This window comes from Melanotaenia boesemani, chromosome 17 (assembly GCF_017639745.1).
Source record: "Melanotaenia boesemani isolate fMelBoe1 chromosome 17, fMelBoe1.pri, whole genome shotgun sequence".
NCBI lineage: Eukaryota > Metazoa > Chordata > Actinopteri > Atheriniformes > Melanotaeniidae > Melanotaenia > Melanotaenia boesemani.
The window spans coordinates 4,904,054-4,922,785 of NC_055698.1; the positions used below are offsets into that span (position 1 = coordinate 4,904,054).

At 43.7% G+C, this 18,732-nt stretch overlaps 1 protein-coding gene across 4 annotated transcripts in view; it reads left to right on the forward strand.

Moving 5' to 3' along the window:
* The first annotated feature begins 6,124 nt into the window (after positions 1–6,124).
* phactr4a (phosphatase and actin regulator 4a) overlaps positions 6,125–18,732 on the forward strand; it is a 30,266-nt gene continuing 17,658 nt past the window's right edge. For 2 of the 4 annotated variants that reach the window (XM_042011515.1, XM_042011516.1), the window contains exon 1: positions 13,532–13,729. In XM_042011515.1, coding sequence (XP_041867449.1) covers positions 13,672–13,729 — 58 coding nt within the window. In that variant the 5' untranslated portion in view covers positions 13,532–13,671. Of the gene's footprint in view, positions 6,478–11,141; positions 11,249–11,766; positions 11,806–12,060; positions 12,176–13,531; positions 13,730–18,732 lie in introns of those variants that run through there. The other 2 variants (XM_042011518.1, XM_042011517.1) reach the window with 2 other exon arrangements.

Sequence of the window (18,732 nt, forward strand, 5' to 3'; positions counted from 1 at the left end):
TCTTTATTTATTTTATTCAGCTTCCTCCTGCTGGTACAGCTCCCCCAGCAGACCACAACTTACAGGAGCTTGCTGGCAGCCATTGATGGATAAAACATCTGTAGCAGCCTGCTGCAGATGTTGAAGAAAACTAGCCTCCGCAGGAAGTAAAGCCTCGAGGGCCCCTTCCTGTAGAGGTTACCGGGGTTTAGAGACCTGTCCAGATTACTGTTCAAGATGAGACCCAGATATTTGTAGGCTGTGACTGTCCCTATAACCACACCCCCAGTACAGACCGGTGATGGAGAAGAAAACTTTTTCTGGAAGTCCAGGACCAACTCCTTAGTTTTTGAAGTGTGGCACTGTAGCTGGTTCCTCCGTCACTCTGTGAAGACCCTCATCAGTTTCCTGAACTCCTTCTCCTCGTGTCCTGTGACACATGCAGCGATGGCTGTGTCATCTGAATATGCATGTGACACAGTCATGACAGAAGTCAGCAGTATATAGAGTGAAGAGGGGGACAACACGGTGCCTCACAAACTGAAGTCTGTTTGTCAGATAGCTATCTAGAAAGCATGGAACAGCTCCACTTCCATGTTAGTTAGCTTATCCTGCAACAAGAGAGGCTGAATGGTAGTAAATCCACAAGAGAAATAAAGAAAAGAATCCTCACAGTGCGGCCTCCCTCATCCAGGTAGGAAAGAGTCCGGCAGAAGATACAGGACAGCATCCTCCTCCACCCCATCTTCTCCCTATCAGCAAACAATGCTGTACCTGCAGTACTCGCAGGACTATTCTCTCCAAAGATTTCAGGACATCAGGACATGTGACGTAAGGACAACTGGAGAAAAATCATTCAGTTCTAGGGATTGTCTGTTCTTGGGGACACCACCTCATCAGTCTTTTTAAAGAGACTTAAAACCTTTTTAGCTTAACTTTTAACTAAATTTTATTTGATCTTATTTTACATAATTTTATTTCGCATTATTTTTTTTTTCAGTTTACTCAACTGTATCACTTGTATTTATTTATTTATTTATTTATTTATTCATTCATTCATTCATTCATTCATTCATTCATTCATTCTTAGCTGTTCTTATTGTTTCTTTGGTTATTTAATCTTTGTTATAACTCCAGTGTTATCCTCATGGGGATCCTCCACGCTGGGGTTGTTGCCACAGAGATTGCCCTTGTCTGGGTGGCTGGGGCACTGCACTGCATCCTTATGGCTGTGGTGTGGGCCTCGGTCTGCCCTGATCAGGGTGGTTGCTGGGGTGACAGCCGCTGTGGACATGGGTGGACAGCCGCCTGGTGTGGACGGATCCTCATGATATGGTTTCCTCTCAGCAGCATCAGGCCAGATGTTTATTACCTTTAGTGTTTTATACCTACATTCAGTTTAGAGACAGAAAGAAGGGGGTCATGTTAGTGCAGAATTTGGGGGTGGGGGGCTGCTTTACGTGTGTGTACAACTGTGTGAAAGACTGGGTGTTTTTATTGTTATGTAATCTATTTTGATGTGTGTAAAGCCTAGTTTTATTTTTAATATGTACAAATCGCTTTTTTTTTATCATGTAAAGCAGTTTGTGGTGCCTTCAGCATGAAAAGTGTTTTATAAATAAAGTTTCATTTGATTTGATCTTATTTGATAGAGCATTTCCATTACCCATCCAGGGTGAGGGACTCAGTGGCTTGAATCTCCTGATGAACAGGACGACCCGGTACTAGAAGGTGGCCCTGATGAACAGGACGACCCGGTACTAGAAGGTGGCCCTGATGAACAGGACGACCTGATACTAGAAGGTGGACCTGATGAACAGGACGACCCGGTACTAGAAGGTGGGCCTGATGAACAGGACGACCCGGTACTAGAAGGTGGGCCTGATGAACAGGACAACCAGGTACTAGAAGGTGGCCCTGATGAACAGGACGACCCGGTACTGGAAGGTGGACCTGGGGTCCTGGTGAAGTAGCTGTTGTAAAGATTCAGATCAGGTTCATGTGGGGTAGCTCAGACCGGTTGATAAAAGGTCTCTGACCACTTTATGGGAACAAAGTCGATATTGATGCATATTTTTAGCTTCTTATTTCCAGATCTAAACTATAAAAACTCCACGCTTCCCTTTTCCCTTGTTGCACTCATATCTGCACGGTTCCAGCTACTTCTCTAAACACACTTTGAGGGCAAACATAGAAAAGTCTGCTATAATTATGTAGAGCAGGAGGGTGGGGAAGGCTGTCTAGTCTGGGTCTGAGCTAAAGGTCAGGGGCTGGTTTGCTTTGTCCAACTTTCTCTCCTTACCCAGCAGTTCCTCCCACGGAGAGTTATCCAGCAGTTTTCAGATCAGAATGCCTGGAGCTGCTGTTCTCCCAGTAGCTGGCAGCTCTGCGTGTTGACTTCCTGACACCAGACAAACAGCAAACGCACTCATTTATACAAAAACAAGAACTGAACCGACTCTGGCCTTTGTGATTTGTTCCTGGATTACTGTAAACCCTGAAGGATAGGGGAATGATTAGTGGGAACAAAACATCATAGTATGTACCATTTTTATTTGTTTAAACCCTGGTGTCCTGAAAAAAATTATCTTTCTTTTATTAGATGAGAGACTTTGATTTATGAGCTGATTGTTTGTTGCAGGGTCTGTAAAAGTCCAGCAGATGGCAGAGTTTGTCTCTGATGTGTGCTGCACAGCCTACACATTCCTGCATGTGCTGTAGTTCAACCAACGGCCACCAGGCGGCACCGTTTCCACACATGATTCCTGTATCTTAAACCAGAGGACAAAAGGAGTTTGAGCCGGACTGAGCTAAAAGGAATTTATTTATTTCTTCATTTGTTAATCTTTTTGTTTATTTATTTACTTTTCAACCTAAATGTTTCAATTGTTTAAAAAAACAATAGAACTAGTCGTGTTTTCTATTGTGTGACAGCAGTTTCTTTAATGACATGTATTTGTTGTTGTTGTTGTTGAAGATGCTAATTGTGCACATGTTCAGAGAAATCTGTGTCCATTCTTGCTGGATGAAAAGTTCCAGCTGCTCAGCTGTCTGTTGGTGTTCAGGTTGTGGACGGCAGGCAGGTCCGCCAGCCAGCACGAAGCCATCCTCCTCTATCTGGATATTTTCTCTTCTTCAGACCATTCTCTGGAAACCCTAGAGATGGTTGTAAATGCTCAGACCAACAACCATGCCACATTCAGAGTCTCTAAAATCCCCTTTCTCCCTCATTCTGATGCTTAACTTGAAATCCAGCAAGTCATTTTCACCATGTCTACATGGCTACATGCTGCCGTGTGATTGGCTGGTGGATGAGTGGCTGTTCCACAGTGTGTCACTCTCATTATTTAGGTCTCATCATCCCGGAGACTGTGACCTCCTCTCTTGTCTTTCATGTGGTTTTTACCTTTTTAAGTTTGATCCTGTTCAGGTCTGTGTCCCACATCTGCTGAAACCGAGGCTAGTTGGGGGGATTATCAGGATGTTCCCGCTGCTGGATCATCCCTGGGTGTATACTACCTTCCTAGATGGAAAACACTGCAGACAGCTGTCCCTCTTCCAAGGGAGGATTTCCTACTAAGTCCAGTCTAAGATCAGACCGTGCAAAGCTCAGAGAAACTGTAAAAACCCGGTAGCTCCATGGCGGACTCTCCATTTAGATGTTAAAGTTCATGACAGTCCAGTTGGAAAAAGACTGAACCAGTACGGCTTGTTGGGAAGGGTTGCAGGAGAAAAGAAGAGCATGGCAGCGCTGAACAAACCACCAGACTTCTGGAACCAGGTCCTCTGGACAGACCCGACCACAGTGGACATGTTTGGTCCTTAAACGCCTCATAGCAGCGGTCAGCACGGTGGTGGAGGGATGATGGTCTGGACACCTGCAGTCATTGAATGGACCATGAACTCCTCTTGATACCAAAGTCTTCTAGAATCAGATGTGAGTCTGAAATGGGGACACGCAGCAGGACAATAATGACCAGACTTCCCCTAAAATTCCCTGACAGAACCTTAAAGGAATTAAGAAACAAATGTCCTAAAATCTCAAAAGCTGTAAAAAGGAAAGACGGAAGTTCATCTTCTAAATGTGACAGAACAATATGGAGAACAGGATCGATTCTACAAGCTGCTGGATCAGGTCTTTCACAGATTCTGTATTTTAGCCAAGTGTTTGCTAAAAGGTCCGATCAGTGACATGTGGCATTCCTCTGGATTTACCTCATTCTGGAAAAGAGGGAGAGGCGGATTTTTATTCTAAGGTTGGAGGCTTGAAACCTGAAAACTAAACGAAGGTTTGCTTTCTTTTTGACATGACTGTACTTTCACCTTTCTACACTCTAAAAAGTAATTCAGGAGACTTTTTACCACCACTTAATTAACTGCATGGCTGCAAGATAAAAAATTTAATTTATTGATTTAGGCCAACCTGTAAAGTTACTAACATTATTATCATGAGTTGTGTTGACATAACAATGTTGATAATTACACCAACAAAATATTGTGTGTAATTTAAAGAAATATTTTTGCGTTTATTGATTTAAAACAAAATTCAAGTTGTAGTAACTTAATAAAATTGGCTTGATAACTTAATTTTCTCCACCTTGATTTGAGGATTTCAAGTCCCCTCTCTGATCACTTAACATGCCTTGAAATGTTTGGACAGTTAAGACTGTTTGAAGACCTGCAGAGTGAAAAAATACCATACAAAGGATATTTTTTAAATGAGTGTCATTTCATTTACAAATACATTCTACTAAAGCAATGAATTGTGACTTATTTGCAGTTGTCACGTGACCAATAGGGGATACACCGAGGTTAAGCTACACCTGCTCATAAAGTTGATGAATTAGCCCAAGTTAGCTTCTATTACTACAAGCTAACCTGTAGTAGTACAAGAAGAGACAATCAAATTCTGACAAACATCCACCTAAATTCACACCTCAGATGCCCGAGTGCCAGTAAATGCAGCATGTTCTAAATTACCTGCCCAGGTAGGTGATAACAATAATCTAGCTGCTGAAAAACTGAATGCAACCTCAAAACCATTTTATTAAAAGCAAATGATCTGCCATCATGTTACAGAGTTAGGATTGGTCCAGTGAGGGAGTCTAATTATTATATGAGCTGTTGTTGATGCATTTGACTCAAACTAAATGTCTTATAAAAACTATATGATCTATAAAGGACTGTCTTATAATTATGACCTAATTACTTTCTATAATATAAATACATTAACTAGAAAACAGAAAGTTATCAGGGAACGGCATCAACCAGAACCCAGCCTGCACGTTTTATCGCCCAGAATAATGATCTTATAACCATTGATGGATTGATTGATGTGCTTTTCCTGAGCAGGCAAAAGTACCTTCTATCAGAGTAGATGTATATAAGTTCTAGAAAAGAAAAGAAAAATTAACAATTCAATTCCAAATATATTAAATAAATTAAAGAAATTGATTCTAAATTTAATCTGGAAACAATAAGTTCACAGAAAGATGGAGGTTCATGACTCAGTGGACTTTCCTGCAGAATAAATTCCAACACCAGTTTTTAACATCACGTTGGTTTATACAAATAAAGATGAGTGAAGTCTGCCATACTTTTATTATTATTACTATTATTATTTGGTGTTGCAGCAGCAGTTATCTGGAAGCAGCCATAGCAGTGGGCTAAGCAAAGGGACGTAGATGCTACGTAGCTGTGCTCAGAGAAGGGCTTTATGATAGAAAATGTGATGTAAAGATGGGGGACTGGGCCCCGGCACAGTTCTGCTGTCCAGAATACTAATAAAACTTTGGCTCAAAGAAAGCTTTTCTCATTATTAATAAGTGTTTATGGAGCAGTGATAAAACCCACAGAATTCAGGAGCACCCAAAGTAAACAGCTGTTGAGGAAAATAGTTAAATTTATTATAGTTTTTACTTCTTTAGCTTCCCTTTGTTTTCAGTGGATGACCACTTCAGTTGCAATAATCAGTTCATTATTTAATTTTTTAAAAGGTCTCATTTACATGTGCCACCCTTCTCGTGGTCTGTTCATCCCCCAAAAATACCCGTGAGTGACCGGCAGTAACCAGGTCACGTGGTTTCTGAGGTGCGCCTCGGAGTTCCAGGTGGGGGAGTAACCGCAATGGAACGAAGTACGCATGCGCTTTGGGGTTTAATCTTCCGAGTGAGTTAACTCACAACACCTTTTTACAGCAAAGTATTGACAGAGAAGTTTAAAATACGACTGTTCCTTTTCCCGTCCGCTTCGTGTAACGAGTGGAGGATTTTTAGTTGTTTTTAGTTTTTACTTTCTTTTCCTCTCCGACCTGGAAGTTATGTGACCTGGTTTGGATCCGTAGGTAGTTGGTGGAGCTAGTTCCGTCTTGCTCTGCTCTTGGGATGGACAGCAGGGACAAGTCTCCAAAGTAATCAGGACTCCGGCTGACACAGGAAGACCAGGAGTGTCTCCGGTCTGTTTGGAGACGTTTCCACCCAACTTAACGTACTTTACAAGGTGAGCCCCTGTTGTAAGGCGCAGTCAAAGCTTTGTTAGCTGGAATGACAAGTATGAGCTAATTTACGTTAGCCAACGAAGCTAACGCTGAAGGGACAGTAGCACCTGTTGCTGCCTGACTTCAGCTAGCAGCAGTCACGGGTCATCGCTGGACCGTCACTGTCACGGCGCGCCGCTGTCCCGGGACAAAAGTACTTTTAGTTAATTAAATTAAACAGAAGTTAATCACTGTGAGAGCAAAAGCAGTCGCTGAGTGTATTACAGTATTTTACCTCTCAGGGTTGAACAGGTATCTGTACCTGTCTGACGTTAGCCGATGTACGCTGTAACCTTACCTGTGATGCGAAATGACTGGAAATAGCTACGTATTTTTGGAGTTTTGGCCGCTAATTATCTGACTTCTTATTAGTATACACACCATAAACCGGGGAAAATGGACTAGTTTTGAATCAAAGTTAGTTGTTTTTTTTTGGACATGGCTGCTGTGGTGTTAAATTACATGCCAGTGTTTCCAGAAAGGCCTCACGTGTGGGTTGTTTGCTTGTGAAGGAAGCAGCACACCTGTGTGACAGGCATTCCTCTGACAGGCGCGCGGACCTGTCCCAACAAGCACTTCGTGCTTTACTTCAGACTGAAGGCGGTGAAACGCCCTGCTGGGACCAGAGACAGCAGAAGCTCCAGATGGAGGTTGTAGCTGTAATCAGGTCAGTCATGTCTGAGCTGAGTGCAGGTGGGCCATGTTTACTGGCCTGTTTTTCAGGAAAAGAGGTGGTGGACTTCAATCTGGAGGATTTCTCAAAAACTTTGTCCTTTTTTTTTATTTTGAAAAAAATATACAAATTACCTTAGTTACTTTTATTGGTAACACTGATCTGGGTTCTTTATTATTTTCTCCTGTACTGTAATGTCAGAAATGTGTGATTCAGATGAAGAGAAGCAGATTAGTGAATAAACAGAGAATGTGGCTGAAGTTTGGGTGGAAAAATAAATTAAGTTAATGGTGTGCCTGGCTATTGTGGAGCTGTGGGACATAATCAGATGTGATGGAGATCCATGCAGCGCCACTGTGCTGATGCAGCTCTGCACAACCAACAATGGATGATTGTGCTGTTCTCGCTGGCTGCTGGTTTTAATGAGCTGACTGGGATCTCTGAGCAGACAGGATCAAGAAACCTGGTGAACCAATGTGGGCCTAGTTAAGCCAAAGCAATGACTTCTCATTGGATTCATGACTGCAAAGTTTCAAAAACTGTCTGTGACATTTTCTGAAGTGAGTCTTTCCTTATGCATGAACCAGAACAGCAACTTTGCTTTGTTAGATGGTGTTTAAATGGGCCTTTAGCTTCAGGGGAGCTGCAGAGAGGACATGGGTACAGTGCAAAGCCCAGCAGCATTTTACAAACTCTTCATGTACTTTTTTAAAATTATTATTATTTATTAATTTACCCTTTTTTTAAAAAAAAAAACAGAAGCCAGGATCATTGCAAAGGTGGGATGTCCCATCCTGTTTCTGGTGTGAACAGCTCTCATCAGTCCCTTTTAAACCTGACATTTACAGCTTTCCTTGAGACGTTTCTGACGTTTCTTCATATATATTTATAAAATCGCATTTTTATGAGAAAGAAGGATGAATTTTCAGGATTTACTAACTAAAAGGTAAAAAGTCAGCAGGATGAATTTAAAGCTGTGAAGCTGCTTCCTTCTAAACACAGAAGGAATAATATGTGATGAATATCAGCATCAGGTGAACAGACAGAAAGCAGGATTAGAATCTCACAGCTTCTAGATGGTGAGGAGAGAGAAATATTCACAATATGCACAATAACTTCCATCCATGCACCTTCAGTGTTTCAAGATCCAGATTTTTGGCCTTTAAATGCTCTAAACTTTATTTTTTAGCTTGACTGTTTAGCTTAACACCTCTGCACCTTCCGCTACCGGAAGTTAAGGGGTTAACATCTCGTTTCTGGGTGTAGCGTCAGATGTGCAGCTATAAACGTGTGTGGTATCCATAGAAAGTCCAGAATCTCAGCTAACAGCTCAGTTAAACCATTTCTGCAACCACCAAACACAGTTAAAACGACAAACCATCCAAAGACCAGGTACACAAAGTCCAAAAAATATGTAAACACAGATGATGTTTCCCCATGAAGGCGAACAAATGACTCCTCTACTGAAAGCTCACATCTCACAGATTCCACAGCTGGAAGTTTCATCTCACTATGACCAAGATTCACCGAACCAGAGGCAAAAGAAGACCCGATTTATGCTTTATACTTGGAAAAGTCAGAAAGCATGACTTACCTTTGCTGTCTTGCCTCAATTAAAACCACATTTATTAAAAATAATAAATAAAAAGTTTCTCATTGTCTTTTGGGAGCAGTTTCCCATCCAAAAATCACAATGTTCTGCCATCTGTATGAGTTTTGACAGACAAAGAGAAACGTCGGTTCTTATTCTTTTTTAAGTTCCAGACAGAAAACGTGTCTTTATTTTAATAAACCCGCTCTCTCCTGATTACACCAGACGCATCGCTGCAGCAGGGAAGGGAGACATGGACGCCATGTTTCTGTCATCAAAGCCAGCGAGCAAAAAAACAAAAATAAAATAAAACTTAACACGCGCTTAAAAAAATAAACAGCGTTAATTAAGCGTTGCATTAATGCACAATTAACTCGTTAACGTGCTCAGCACTAATACATATATAGGGTGTGTTATTTTAGTGTTCCCTTTATTTTTTTGAGCAGTGTAGTTTATTTCATACTTAACACTCCAGGTGGCTTCTTGGCCCCATAGTTGTAATGTCAGCTGTTTTTTGTTATTGTCCTTACTATCACATGGATAAAAGCAGGTCCTTGTTTCTGATGTGTTGATATCCTTGCGATGGATCTTTTTACCAAACCTGAAAGTCTGGCTTCCATTTTGAGCGTTGTTGTTGTTTTAGATGTACTCAGCTCTTTTTCATGCACCAGATAGTGTGCAGCTGATTCACTCAACCAACATGGAGGCCATGATCTGAAAGCAGCATAATTCAGAACGCCTCCTCTTCAGCTCTTGGATTATTTTTGAAATAATGGGACAGGGTGTGAACCTGTGTGTGTTTGAACTTGTTCCTGTGGTGTGGACGGGCTGGGCTGCTCTAGTTTTATAGATAGTATACAGTATACATGCTCCTGTATGCTAGGAGACGAGTCAGCTCAGTGTTTGCTGTAGTATTGTAGCTAGTACTGTATGCTAGCAGACGAGCTGGTTCAGTGTTTGCTGTAGTATTGTAGCTAGTACTGTATGCTAGCAGACGAGCTGGTTCAGTGTTTGCTGTAGTATTGTAGCTAGTACTGTATGCTAGCAGATAAGCTGGTTCAGTGTTTGCTGTAGTATTGTAGCTAGTACTGTATGCTAGCAGATAAGCTGGTTCAGTGTTTGCTGTAGTATTGTAGCTAGTACTGTATGCTAGCAGATGAGCTGGTTCAGTGTTTGCTGTAGTATTGTAGCTAGTACTGTATGCTAGCAGATGAGCTGGTTCAGTGTTTGCTGTAGTATTGTAGCTAGTACTGTATGCTAGCAGATGAGCTGGCTCAGTGTTTGCTGTAGTATTGTAGCTAGTACTGTATGCTAGCAGATGAGCTGGTTCAGTGTTTGCTGTAGTATTGTAGCTAGTACTGTATGCTAGCAGATGAGCTGGTTCAGTGTTTGCTGTAGTATTGTAGCTAGTACTGTATGCTAGCAGATGAGCTGGCTCAGTGTTTGCTGTAGTATTGTAGCTAGTACTGTATGCTAGCAGATGAGCTGGCTCAGTGTTTGCTGTAGTATTGTAGCTAGTACTGTATGCTAGCAGATGAGCTGGCTCAGTGTTTGCTGTAGTATTGTAGCTAGTACTGTATGCTAGCAGACGAGCTGGCTCAGTGTTTGCTGTAGTATTGTAGCTAGTACTGTATGCTAGCAGATAAGCTGGTTCAGTGTTTGCTGTAGTATTGTAGCTAGTACTGTATGCTAGCAGACAAGCTGGCTCAGTGTTTGCTGTAGTATTGTAGCTAGTACTGTATGCTAGCAAACGAGCTGGCTCAGTGTTTGCTCTGCTGCCAGCCTGCACCATTGCTGGGAGGATATCTGAGAACAGAACCGGGCTGTAGACGTGCTGACCGTTATTTGATTAATTATTTATCAGCTTCCCTCTCCTCATCAGCTGACTGGAAATGAATAATAAAGCCAATACACCTTTTAATGAAAAGACAGTAGATTAAACAAAGTGGTTGTCATTCTTAATTTCCTCAGGTTTAGAAGGTATTTTATGTCCTTAATGTTGATTATTTAAGATTACCATCAAGCTCTGCAAGCTGTGCACAATGCTGTTGCTGATAATATGCTGTTTGCGTTATTACCCAACACTTGTTAAACCAGTAGGACTGAACCAGAGCTGACCAGAGTTGTTCTCTAGAGCTCTTTTGAGGTCATGAACCAAATATTTAACACGTACAGCATAGTTGTAGGTGTTTTGTCATGTCAGAAAAACACGAGGATATCTCTGTCTTGTGAAAACCGGCCGCATAGTGAAATCTTCCCTGATCAACGCCTTACTCTGCAGATTTTTAACACGGCTCAGCAGCACCCTGAAGGAAGTTGCCTTTGTGTCATACATGGTGTACTTGTTTGTTTACATGTTTCAGAGGAGCGCTGTGATCACCAACTGCTGAGTTGTGAAACCTGAACCAGAAGCCCCAGGCAGACTGGCCCCAGGGAAGATTTCATAGATGATCAATGATCCTCAGTAAAGGTGAGTATGCTACCTGACAGCCGTCTGTAGATGAATAACTAGCAAAGTTTCAGTGTGTTCAACTTTTCCTTCATGGCGGCAGCTACAGTCACAGAGCACAAAAAAATAAAGCTACACCCTTATTCAGCGTTTTTGGCTTCTAGCCTGATACTGCTGCGAGGACAGAGCCCAGTTATCCACATTACATCCTCACACCTTCTCATTTTGACCAATCAGGGTTGTACTTTGAAAAAGCCACCGTTAGCTCTGTGGGAGAGAAAACACGCCGTCAGTTTGTCCTTGTTCTGATGTGAACCCAGCTGCTAGCTCTTAAAGCTACAGGACACCAGCAGACACTGGTTTGGAGCTAAATGCCGTTAATATTTTTATTCCTGTTGGTCCTGAAAACTCTTTCTTTTGGGTTTCTGACCATTTCATTGAAGTTTTAGTTTAATTTAAACTGATTGATGATTACTGATGATGACAAAGCTAATATTAGATAGAAGTGTTTTGGTACTGATCCTGTTCGTTTATTTCAGCTGCTGACGGCTGAGTTTTGGACACTGTGATGGACAAAGGTAAGTCTGCCTTCACCTGTCATGTTTATAGAAAACAAAGTTGCTGGAAAGTCGGAACCAAACCATCTAGGTTGTAATGGGGGGGGGGGGGCGTAGATGACATGACGTGGTTGCTGACGTGGTTGCTGGCGGGTCGGGGGGACCTGTCCTTTAAGGGCTCGGCTGTGTGACGTGTTGTGTGGTTTATGACTGAAATCAGCTGATAGGCCCCACCCTGAGGATAACGGAGCCGGCAGGTACTGTTACCACCACACATGGCCTTGAATCTCTGACTGATCTGGATCAGGTGCTGCGTATCGCTGTACGCTGTGGTGGCCCAGCAGTAGCCTCAGAGACACACTTGGGATGGCTCTGCAGTCTGAAGTCACCTGTGAGTAAAGCTGTTTTCTCTGAATCTGACTGTAGCTCGTACTGTAGAGGATTTCAAGCTGGATTGATGGCATTAGTTTTTTTTCTGGCTTCATGAGCTCTTCAGAGAAGTGAGCCATGGTGAGAACAGATTAAGGAAGCTGGATGTATTCATCCCTGCTTGGCTCTGTGGCCAAGCAGTAAAAATAAACCGGATTTCCTCATCAGCACCGTTTCTGACATGAAGCAGCAGGAATGCTTCACGCTGCCGGTGTTTTTATCCAGGAGGATGAGCAGCTGGAAGACATGCTGCTTTGCTGCTGCTCCTCCTGCTTGTTTATCTTTGCTTTCCTGGGTTGTTGTGCTGATTACTGTCCTTGGACCAGAAGTAGACTTGTGGTCTGGCATTCCTGACATTCCTGCAGCAGAGCTGTGCTGTAGCTGGAATTGGACTGTAGATGGAGCAACAGGGATGTAGAGTATCTTAGTCAAGGTGGAAAATGATGTTTAAATGAAGTTAACTTCCACTCCATTTACACACTGTAAAGATCTAACAGACTGGCTTGGCTAAAACAGGATGGAAGCTCCTGGAAGGATCGGAGGGTGTAGAGTTGTAAATATCAAGATTGGATGTGATAAATGTGGCTTTGCTAAAATATTAGAACAGAAAAGCCTGATTCAACTCATTTATACAACTTTTTGTTCCTCAAGCTACATTAACGGTGTTAACAGCTGCTGACTGCACCACATGTTTTCACTGAAGCCGACGTTTCCACCTTCCAGGGTGGATGAAGCACTGTGGTGAAGGTGTCTGCTACTACGCCATCCTCTTTCTGCTCTGCTTCTCCAGTTTAAAATTACAGTGATGCATGACTCTGAGTAGAAACCTGACGGACTGAGCTGGAGTAAAACCAGATGCAGTCCTGAGTTGCTAATATTTAACTTAAAGTCATCTGTTTGCACATGATTTAAAGGGCCAGTCCCCAGAAAGTCACTGTACACCTGCAAGGTTTCACTTCCCGCTCCACCCTGGCCCGACTCACCTTCTCCAGTTACCTGAGCTCGCTGAGCCCGCCCCTCCTCCTCCTTCAGGCACGGCTGTTGTAGCCGCCTGTAAAATGGTGCTAACTGCCGGGGTGGGAGTTGTAAATCCCTGAAGGCCTTGTGGCTGGACCAGACAAACCTCACTGCTCACCTGCTTTGAAAACATCTGCTGTGAGGAATGAACAGTGAATGAATGAACTGCTGGATTACCTTATTTATGAAGGCAGATCTCCAAGTAGGGAGGAACCTAAGCTCTGAGAGAGGGAGACAGGATGAAGGAGGGAGGGACTAAGACAGGCTGAAGGAAGGGGGAGGGCAAGACTACAGCCAAAAGAAACAAAACTCCTCAAGTGAGCTGTGAAGACGGTCTGTAGTTACAGTAGCAGCGTCCGTTTGGTGGCCTAAGGTCGTCCTGCTGCTGCAGGCCTCCGAAGAGGCAGCGGCCGTCAGGTCCGCGGGGACGGGAGCCGTAGCATGGGACACAGTGCTAGCAGCGAGACTGTGGCCCAGCAACCAGCTCAGCACAACACGGGTGAGTCTGAGGCCACACGTTAGCTCAGGAGGAGAGTTCAGAGCTGTTTCAGGTGTTGGATTAGAAGCATGAGCTTATAGAGAAGCAGGTGAAACTGGAGGCGGCAGGCTCAGGCAGGTAGAGGAATGCACCTGATGGAATGTGCTGATTGTGAAATGTACGAGCAACGCAGGCCTGTGTGGACACACAGGGCTGGTTTCCCTCTGGAAGCCTAGACCACCATAGACATCAGACCCTTTAACGCTGCTTCTAACACAGTGGCCTACTGTAGTTCCTCCCAGTTACTGACTGGTTCTTAGACTTTGGGTCGCTCTGTTTACTTGGTGTCAACATGTCATGTGATTGGAATGAGTCATGTGAAGATGTCTGACCTGGGAGTTTCTGGGTGTTGCATCTCCTGCAGGCTGTAACAGTCACCACAATACTGGTCTCCCACTTTACTGCCTGCCACCCCACCCTTCCCAGTGTAATACCTAGTGGTGTCAGAAATCGCTGAGTGGGTGACTGGAGTGTCCTCAGTGTGCCACATTTCCTCCCACCAAATCCCATTAGTGAGAAGTTGTACGGTGTCTCAGCAGGAGTCAGATTCAGACCAGTGTGAGTTTTATTTTCATGATTTCATCTCTGCTCTCCTGTTCTCTAGAAACAGGTCGTCGTGTAACTTCAGAGGTTAGGACGTCTTGATTAGAGATGTTCTTGGTACAATTATTAGTAGAGAAATTAGGATTTTACTGTTATAATTGTTATTATGTGTCGGTTCAACACTGTGAAACCACATCCGTCCTCCTTCTGGGTCTTAAGTTTTATCTCTTGCTGTCTTCTGATGCCAACATGACAAAATAACACAAGTAAAGCTAAATCTGCTGTGTGCAGAATACATAAATCCTATTAACCCACAGAAACAGATGGAAGGCTCCAGGACCTGGACCTGGACCTGGACCTGGAACTGGACCTGGACCTGGACCACAACCTGGAAAGCTTCTTTCTGGAAATTAAATGATAAAAATGCTTTAGAACATTTCCTTAGAAAGCAGGAAAACATCTGGCTAGCTTTGGCTTCCAGCTGTTGTTTGACACACAAATAATCTTGGAAGGGTGAAGATCACGAACCTAGACCACATCTGTAACTAAATACACTCCCTGCTACAGACCATCAGACAAGGACCAGTAAAAAACGTCACGCCCAGTTACTGATGTTTCAGCTGTAGTACTACTGATCCAGGTAGGAAAGTCGGATAAAGTTGAACTAATTCCTACATTTATAGACTTGGTGAACGGCTGCCGTGAATAAGAGCATCTGCTGCTGGTAGGCACGCCGACGGATGCTGCAGGCCGGGCACGCCGACGGATGCTGCAGGCCGGGCACGCCGACGGATGCTGCAGGCCGGGCCCGCTGGTGGATGTGATATTAATGGAAGTGATGTTAATCAGATGTTAAGTCTCATATCTCCAGATTCTGAATGCAGCTTGAATCAGACTACGATTTGAACTGCAGATAGCGCTGTGTGTTTTCCTCATACTCCAGCTGTGAATGGACCTCATGGTGGGTGGGTCTGACCCGGTGGCATCTACAGACCTCCTAAATACTACAAGGACGTTGTGAATGACTTCTCTGGTTTCTTGGCTGGAATTATGCCTCATGACCGGGTCCTTACTGTAGGTGATTCAGTATTCATGTGTGCCGTCCTGATAAGCCTCTAGTGGAGGACCTTTTTAGAGGTTATTAATTCTTTTAATCTTGTACAGTGTGTCTGGGACTGAACACAGACACACTCTGGACCTCATTCGCTCATATGCTTTGTCTGTATCTAACACAGAGATCTGTGACGTTGCTATTTCAGACCACGTGCAATAGTTTGATGCTGGACTTGTGCTGCGGGTAAATCTTGCGTCCCGCCACGGCACTGTAGGATTTTAACTCCTCCACTGCCAGTCTGTTCTCCGTTGCTTTAACCAGCTCCCCGTTCCCTCGGCTGCCTCCATTTCTTATGTGGAATTAGAGGACCCGATTATCTCGGAGGGACTGCAGGAGGACAGGATTCAAGTGAAAAAGGACGACCTGCAGGTCTCATTTCATATCTTAAGGAGCTGCTGGCAGCTTTATCCAACCACAGTTAAAGGCAGGAAGAGAACATCTGTCGAAGATGTTTCTACTCAACATGATCCAAGTTCTGTGTAAAACAACAGATTCTGTCCTTTCTGCCCCACAGGCTGCAGCGTCCGAAGCCGCCTCTGAAATGTGTAAGACTTTTCTGAATTTCCTCAGTGACCAGGTGGCAAATGTAAGGGCCGCCGTCCCTCCTCCTCCTTCCGACCCGGCAACTCGGTCATCTTTGGAAAGTTTGAGCCGGTGGCCCTGTTTTCCTTAGATGAGGTCGTCTGGCAGATTAAGGCATCTGGCTCTCCTCTTGATGCCATTCCTTCTCTTTTTTTTTATGGAGACCTTTCCCGCTGTAGCTCAGGTGGTCCTTGCCCTCATTAACAGCTGTTTTGAGACCGGTGCTGTTCCCCTCTTCTTTTAAACATGCACTTGTTCAAACCCTGTTCCAAAAACCTGGCCTTCACGGCTAACTTAAGGCCCGTCTCCAAGAGGCCTCTTGTATCAAACATCTTGGAGAAAGTTCTATACTTGCAATTCAGGTCGTTGGACCACCACTGCACTGTTTTTTAGTCTTCCAGTCTGGCTTCAGATCCCTGCATAGCATCAAATCAGCTTTATTGAGGGTTGTTAATGATATTCTCCTGGCTACTGATGCTGGAGATTATGTGATCCTGGTCCTGGTTCTGCATAACTTAGCAGCCATATTCGACACAGAGGACCACATGATCCTGTTGTCGCGGCTCCAGAACTTGGTAGGGATCTGAGGTACTGCATTAGACCGGTTCAGGTCTTATTTGGAGGGTAGGACCATGTGTGTCAACATAGCTGCTCGTCTTCTGGTTGGAGGGCGTAGGAGAGAGCCCGTCACTCCTGTTCTAGCATCACTTCACTGGCTACCAATGCAGAGTTCATTTTAAGATTATTTTCTTTGTTTTTAAATCCTGAACGGTCTGGCCCTGTTCTACCTCTTCATATTGGCCAGCCCGGCGCCTCAGATCAGCTGATCAGATCCTGTTTGAGGTACGAGGTCTCAGCGGAGGCTCAGAGGGGATAGAGGCTTTGCGGTCGCTGCTCCTGAACTGTGGAACTCTGCAGCCACAGAAACGCCCCATCATGGTCCGTTATTAAAACCAACCTGGCCTTGGATGTAGTGCAAACTCTTGTCATGTTTTTATTGTTTTACTTTGCATTTATTGTTTCTAGGCCAGGGGTAGGCAAGTTCGGTCCTAGAAAGCCACAATCCTGCAGGTTTTCCAAATTTCCCTGCTCCAGCACACCTGACTTAAACTAATGAGTCATTGTGCAGATCCTTATAGGCTGTTGGATCCATTTAATTTGAGTCAGGTGTGCTGAAACAGGGGAATTTAGAAAACCTGCAGGATTGTGGCTCTCTAGGACCTAACTTGTCTACCCCTGTTCTAGGCAGACGTTGATAAATGAAAGGGATGGTCAGATGTATAAATCCTGCCTGAGGACATGCAGCCATCCGTCTTTGTGCAGACTTCACCAGTATCCACTGGTCCACTGAGCCACTTTACATGCACACCAGTCATTATCCTGTTTCTGGAGTTATCAGATTATTAAAGTGATCGTGTGGACAGCGTAATCTGATTATGCTTCATCAGATAACTGCAGTTATCTGATTAGGAGAAATGGGATTAACATGATTAACTGTTTAGCAGCCTGGTTTCTGACCCGCGTATCTGGCTGATTTAGGTGAATGTGCAACAAACTGCGCTGCTTCACCGTTTTAACGCCTCACTTTAAAAGGCGGAAGCAGCACAGTCACGAAGTTTGTGAAGCACAGAAGAAAAACAGGATGGCAAGTCAGAATAGGAACTAAAGTATTTACATGTAGTCTGTTTAGCAGGCCATTAGCCCACGTTAGCGGCTAAGACCACCATGTTTAACAAAGACCGGATGTTATGAAATTAGGAAGATGAGTATTAACTACGTATGTAAGTAGTTTAGAAGCAGCTAAATGAATGATTTTCAATGTGGATGGAGGACTTTACCGGTGAAGCCAAAGGTAGCTGCACAATATCCAGAATATTTAAAAGGGTAGTACACCCAAAAATGTGTTTTTTCTAGCTGTAAAGAACACAGAATTACTTAATTGTGATGAAAATCACATATACTCTTGATAAAATTTGTATTGTTTTTAGTTTATTTTAAAAAGGGGATTTAGTTAGTAAAAATGGCTCATAACACCCTCTACAGGGTAAAACCAGGTTATGTTATGACATAGAGAGGTTATCTACGTCACAAGAAAATGTTAAAAACCCCACAACCTGCCGCGAGTCTCCACAGCTTTCCAGAGCTGCTGACAGGCTAGCTAACGGCGCTAACGGCTCAGACGGATACGCTTCAGGGCCACCTCGTTCACGTGTAGCTGAGGAGATTCAGGAGGGGAAAAGTCTTCCACCTCAAACCGCTCTGTGGCGTAGCTGCTTTGTGAATCTCACTTTGCATCTTGCCAGTGAGCTGAGCTGCTGTCAATCATTTCTGCCTGTGCATCCTGACCCGCCCACTCTCCGCCCCCTGATCTCCCCACACCTCCCACCCCAACCCCTGCAGTTTCAGGTATTTTTCAAATTCAGCAGTGGGTGGAGTTATGCAGAAAGTAGGGGTTGGAGCTACACTTTAACTCTTCTTCATGCTTTCTTTTTAACTTGTATGTGTAGTTGAGGTTTTTCTTGTTAGATTTCTTCTCATTTTAACCATCAAAGAAGTACAAAACCTGCAAACTGTGTAGCACAAACCCCTTTAGACAGATGTCCATCTTCCCTTTCCTGCAGAGATAAATACACTAATAAATAAACAAAGCATACTCCGCTTCGGAATAGCTGACATTATTAATAAATCAGCTGAAATCCTCCTGACTCATCAGCCTTTTGTTTGT